Consider the following 6,000-nt stretch of genomic DNA (forward strand, 5'->3'; position numbering starts at 1 on the left):
TGGAAGCCTGGAGTTGTCAGTAGCGTTCTACCTTTGAATAAAATGGGAGTATTACGGGAGGCTACTTTTGTGCCGGTTCGCTACAGCTATATTTTGCATATTGCAGCCAATACGTCAACTGGGCTAAAAGGCATGTTAGGTTACCTTTCCTTCTATCACTGCATTCTCAGAATCTCATCCTGTTCTTCCTATATCCAATGAATTCGGTGGATAGAAGAACTAATTTCTTCAATCTTTGCATCTTGGCTGGCTAGTCTAACTTTCCGCTTTTTCTGCGCGCTCTTGGATTTGAAAGAAGCGACTACTAGCGAGTCACAACGCGAAACTGCTAACGTTGATGGGAGGTGTAGTTTTTATGCTGCATTCGCGACGTGATTCTATGGTTAGAACCAGTAATGTTTCTCGATGTTGCGGTGTATTTTGTAGACAAACATTGACATGGTTAAAAGTCATTCGCACCAGTGCGCCTAAATATTTTTTTGCACTCGCACGGCATCATTTTTACTCGCATGTGCGAGGGAAATGGGCGCACTGTAGAGCCCTGTAAATGTTTCAAACATGTCTCTGAATAGGCCAATATGCAAACCATCTAAACCAAAACATTATTTCATGATTGAACTGATATGTAAAGTATAAATTTATTGTGGTTCATACTTTGCTAAAACTATTTATATTTTGATCAAGGGGGTTTGGGTCTGCCACTGGGCATCCATCAACCCCCTCCTTTCATTCGTCATTTTCTTTAGCAAAGACTCACGATCTAGTTTTATTGGCTGGAAAAGCTTTCCTATAATGATCTTATCTTGATCTTGTGTGGAGATATAAAGGGAAAACAGAAGCCCTAGTCCTCATGTGACACAGACCAACATCAAACTGGTATAGCGCCATTGTTCCTTTTAATTATTTAAAGCTGGTCTATCAATACAATGGATAGACTATATCCAGCTCCCAATTCAACAGAAAATTCCCAAATTCACTACAAAAACGAATTTACTTTTATTTGAGACTAATAGAACGAAAGTGATACAAAACGATACACGTTTACTTGGCTGTCTAACCATATCCGGGATAAATGTATTGAGAAAATCTATCGAGATAGATTTCCCCAAAGAAAGCAATCAATACAGGAAACAGAAAAGCAAAACATTTAACCCAGGTGAGTTTGCTAGGTTACAGCACTTGCAAGTTGGCTTCTGTTATGTCATTTACGAACTATAATACATTTCAGAAATTGAATTTAACTTCAGTCAAAGTAAATAATCTTAGACGTAGGCTAGTCTAATAAATTAAAATAGCTTACAATGTAACGTGATAAATGTAACGTGTACAACCACTGATAGTAGTGTATTAGCTATTATAATATTTTATTTATATTTCAATGATTAGCCGACTGATAACCAGAGCAAACAAAAGCCAAATGCTCCAAAGATAACATGGACGCATTGTATTCTAGTCTGTGAAAGCGGACTATGGATAATCCACCAGTAGCCTATAGGACAATTGGTGCATTAAAGCATTGTCTGTCACTGTTGCCATTATTTGCATGTCAGATAAAATATACCCAGTTACATGACTGGACAGGTCTTTCCTCTCATTTAGTTGCAGAATTTCCATTCTCGGTTTGGTGGATTGTTAGTGTCGAGTTGCGTGGTGCAGGGCGTTCGCTCAAGTTCAAAAGTTCACATTTTACGATCTCCAGAGATCCTATAGCTACAGCCTTCCACATAAAAACATTCCTATAGCTTTTTATCTACCAGTTCGTTCGTATGTGCACCAATCTCAGTAGCCTAGCCCTAGCGTAAACCGTTGCTATATTATGAAATGCAATACATTTATTTATTTGCACGTGTTTCTGAACTCGGATGCTCAATAACACGTAATCGTCTACCTAATCGTATTTAGGCCTGCCCCTATGGGGAGTAAGGTCTGTTTAGTTGACTTGCCTTACGTCTTCAGTTAGAATATCCAACAAGTGGTCCGGAAAATATGTTCACTATTGCAGCACACAAATAAATAAAGTGGGTGGAAAACACAGCCTACTATGTAAATAACCTCGACTATTGGTGATGGTGGGTCTGCTTTAGCCTAATTAGTAAGAATTTCGTTTACATTAAAATAGGTTACTTTTAAAATTGGCGTCCATCCCTTAAACGGTTACAAATTAGCCTACTGTTGTACTGTTCTAAACTGAGAACATGAATTGCAGGGTTACATTTAAGTAGCTAAGACTCGTCGCAATAGTTTAGTAAGGTTCTGAATGACTACTGAATGAATGAAGCTTGACTCACCATTAATTGCCTTGCTCCGCTCGGCATACTCAAAACTGTTGGTTCGGTTTTCCACCTCCATCCTTATGTTCTGTCTGAGCGTCGAAATGGTCTCTTTCGCCAAAGACTACTTAACGGAAGCTGACTCTCCACTGTTTTAACTGTATGAATTTTAAAAGAAGCTGCGCCACTCCATGTTGCGTATCGCTGTCAGTTCACAGAGCTGTATGCCCGCTCGAGCACGGAATCAAAAACACCTTGCTGTAGTTTTAGCAATCACGTGACAAAATACCATATGGGGGTTCTGGGATATGTAGGACTAGGAGTCCTAGGAGTCCGCGCTAGGAGTCAGCGCTGCCCAACAAAGTCCTTTGCCAAGGTGCCCATCTCAGCTGCGCTCTTGATTATAATTTGGGCTGTTTACTTAGGCCTACATATTTACAAACTGATGGCGTTACAACTATGTAGGCCTACGCTTTAGCTTTGGCTACGAGATGATGATGATTATGATGATGATGTATTTAGGAACGAGAGGGCTTTACGCTCTAAAATACTTGCATGACATCCTGTTATCGGAACTCCCCTTATTACCGTCGGTCCCGTATTTCCGCCGTCTTGCGTGTATGTGTCACTTAATATCCATTTCTATACAAACCAAGACGGCGGACTCCTAAAGAAACGCAACCACCCACACCATAGGTGTATCTAAATTAGCTATGTACCAACATTTCATTTTACCGTGACTCGAAGAGCTGTAAACAGTGTTGTAAGGCTGCGTGTACACAACCGCTTGGAGCTCCAGTGGAATTTTAATTTAATGACGAGAATTCACGGTCTAACCGTTCATGTGCCGTTGAAACGGCGTAAATAGGCGACCCATCAGGCCAGCATTATAACTCCTAGCGTGGTAAACAAAATCGGATATTTCAGGCAGTAAATGCTCCCGTTAAGAACCAAACCATATTTTGTTCAAATCTACACACCTATGGCTACTGAAAAATATAAGGTTCATTTAGCAAATGTTATTTTGAAGTGTTAAAAAACATCGTTGTTTTAGAATTTCTGAACAAAAGTGGTATTTCAAACTATATTATTTTCATCAATTTAATAATAATAATATTTTTATCACTTACAAGGACATTTTCAATGAGCATGTATTATTTGATTATTATTTGAATGTAGCCCATTGTGTCATAATATTGTGGTGTGAAATATTAGCAGAAAGAAAAGAAAAACATTTAATCATCCTACAATATTCTCTCACACATTTTGCCATACAACAATACACAAGGTTGCTTGGTAAGTTAAAGGCATATTGGATATTTCAGCCCAGAGTTTCCAGAGATAAGCATCCAATGGATTTATTCTGATATTGATCGATGGGCTGCCCCATAATCTCAGTTGCTTTGGTGCTTTCCTCAAATAATCATTAACATTTGTATAAGAGTAAGTTCATTTCTAGAAACAATTTGTGTAAACTGCACAACATTGTGGATTACCTATAGAGTATGTATCATGCAGTGGATTGTCTACAAAACCATGTGACTTGCTGTAACCATCAGTGCCATCAGAATGAAAAGTTCATGTGTCACTGTTATGAACAAAATTTTTCAGTCTCTTTGGTGCATTTCTCAAAACAATTAGTGCAAACTGCACAACATTGTGGATTACCTATAGAGTATGTATCTTGCTCAAAATGCTTAGTGTATGTCTCAAAAGTATTTATGCCAATGAAACGGTCAGTGCAATCAGAATGACAAGGCCTCAACATTGTTTATGAACAGGACAGTCAAACTGTAATAGTGATAAGTTGTTATAGCTTTGCACCAAGTATATTAAAAATCTATTTTTTCCAAACAAAATACATACGTATTACAGGTGATCATTAGATAGCAATACAATTTACCTGTTTTAATTCCAATAGTTCGGTGCAGTCGTTTTATTGTCGTTTATAGGGCCTGTGCTGCCGAACTGGGGGAGCCACTGAACCACATCTTCAACCTGAGTCTCCGTCTAGAGTCCCAACACTGTGGAAGACGTCACATCTCATCCCCGTCCCCAAAAGCCACACCCAAGTGAGCTCAATGACTTCAGGCCGGTCGCTCTAACATGACATGTAATGAAGACCATGGAGAAACTAGTTTTAGGGATACTCAGACCCCAGGTACGCCATGCACTAGACCCGCTATTTGCATACCAGGATAAAGTGGGCGTGGTCGATGCTATCACATATCTCCTACACAGGACGCATTCACACCTGGACAAGGGGAAAAGTGCTGTGAGAATCATGTTCTTTGACTTCTCCAATGCTTTTAACACCATCCAACCCCTCAGACTAGGCGACAAGCTCCTGCAGATGGGTGTGGATGCTCACCTAGTATCCTGGATTGCAGACTACCTGACAGAGCGGCCACAGTTCGTCAGACTGAAGAACTGTCTCTCTGACACTGTGATCAGCAGCACCGGAGCTCCACAGGGAACAGTGCTCTCTCCAGTCCTGTTCACCTTGTACACGTCTGACTTCTGCTACAACACCGAGTCATGCCACATGCAGAAGTTTTCAGAAGATACTGCAATTGTGGGGTGTATCAGGGATGGACAAGAGGAGGAATACAGGAGCCTGGTGGAGGACTGTGCAGTGGTGCAAACTAAACCACCTACAATTTAACACTGCTAAGACCAAGGAGATGGTAGTGGATTTCTGGAGGTCTAAGCCCACTCTGCTGCCAGTCACCATTGAGGGGGTCAATGTGGAGGTGGTAAACACTTACAAGTATCTGGGGATACACCTGGACAATAAACTGGACTGGTCAGCCAACACTGAAGCACTCTACAAGAAAGGGCAGAGCAGGCTGTATTCCTAAGGAAGCTGCGGTCCTTTAACGTCTGCAGCAAGCTCCTCTGGATGTTCTACCAGTCTGTTGTAGCTAATGTCCTCTTCTATGCTGTGGTATGCTGGGGAGGAAGCACTAAGAAGAGGGATGCTGGGCGACTGGACCGGTTGGTAAGGAAAGCTGGCTCTGTTGTGGGAGCTGAACTGGAGTGCATCACTTCAATATCAGACAAAAGGACCGTGAACAAACTGATTAACATTTGACAATGACTGTCATTCACTCCACAGCACCATCATAAAGCAGGAGAGCTTGACCAGAGAAGAGTTTGATCTATCCATTGTGCAATACTTCCATCTAGTGGTAATTGTAAGTGCCTCCATTTTTTAAATACTTGTACTAATCTACTGCCTACATGACATTATCACAGGCCACTTGCAGGAAAGACATTCAATTATATGTACAGCCGATAAAATAAACTCAAAACGTGTTTCCATTTGGTTGCAATTTGCATAAACTGATGAGTGAAAACGCTATTTACGACTATATGTTTTAATTGCAGAGTAGACTATACCAATCTAGGTTTGGGGACCTACTGGACTCTGTAACTCGTTGGTTTAGAAGAGCATCAGTCTGACTCTTACATCGTTTAGTTTGTTCCCATGGGGGATAAAATAGAACTAAGCAAAAACGTTGTGTGGCTAGAACATATGTAAAAGTATATCGAATCCACAAACAATACCATCTACCTAGACGCAAACGCAAACGCTGTGTTTACGATGCGGCCAAGGGAGGGCAGCATTGTTCTCTTATGTGGCGTGGAGAAAGCGGGAGATGGGTGAGAGCGCGTCTGGGACACAGCCTACACTGAATTAGAACAGAATTGTGTGATGTGTGCTAAG

General features: G+C 40.9%; 1 protein-coding gene across 3 annotated transcripts in view; it reads right to left on the reverse strand.

Annotated features, from left to right (window-relative positions):
- Positions 1-2,514, reverse strand: part of nr6a1b (nuclear receptor subfamily 6, group A, member 1b) — a 100,431-nt gene extending 97,917 nt beyond the window's left edge. For all 3 annotated transcript variants that reach the window (XM_042060287.1, XM_042060285.1, XM_042060286.1), the window contains exon 1: positions 2,289-2,514. In XM_042060287.1, the coding sequence (XP_041916221.1) occupies positions 2,289-2,349 (61 nt within the window). In that variant the 5' untranslated portion in view covers positions 2,350-2,514. The remainder of the gene's footprint in view (positions 1-2,288) is intronic.
- Positions 2,515-6,000: the final 3,486 nt, after the last annotated feature.

The sequence above is a fragment of the Alosa sapidissima genome, chromosome 13, assembly GCF_018492685.1.
Source record: "Alosa sapidissima isolate fAloSap1 chromosome 13, fAloSap1.pri, whole genome shotgun sequence".
Classification (NCBI taxonomy): Eukaryota; Metazoa; Chordata; class Actinopteri; order Clupeiformes; family Clupeidae; genus Alosa; species Alosa sapidissima.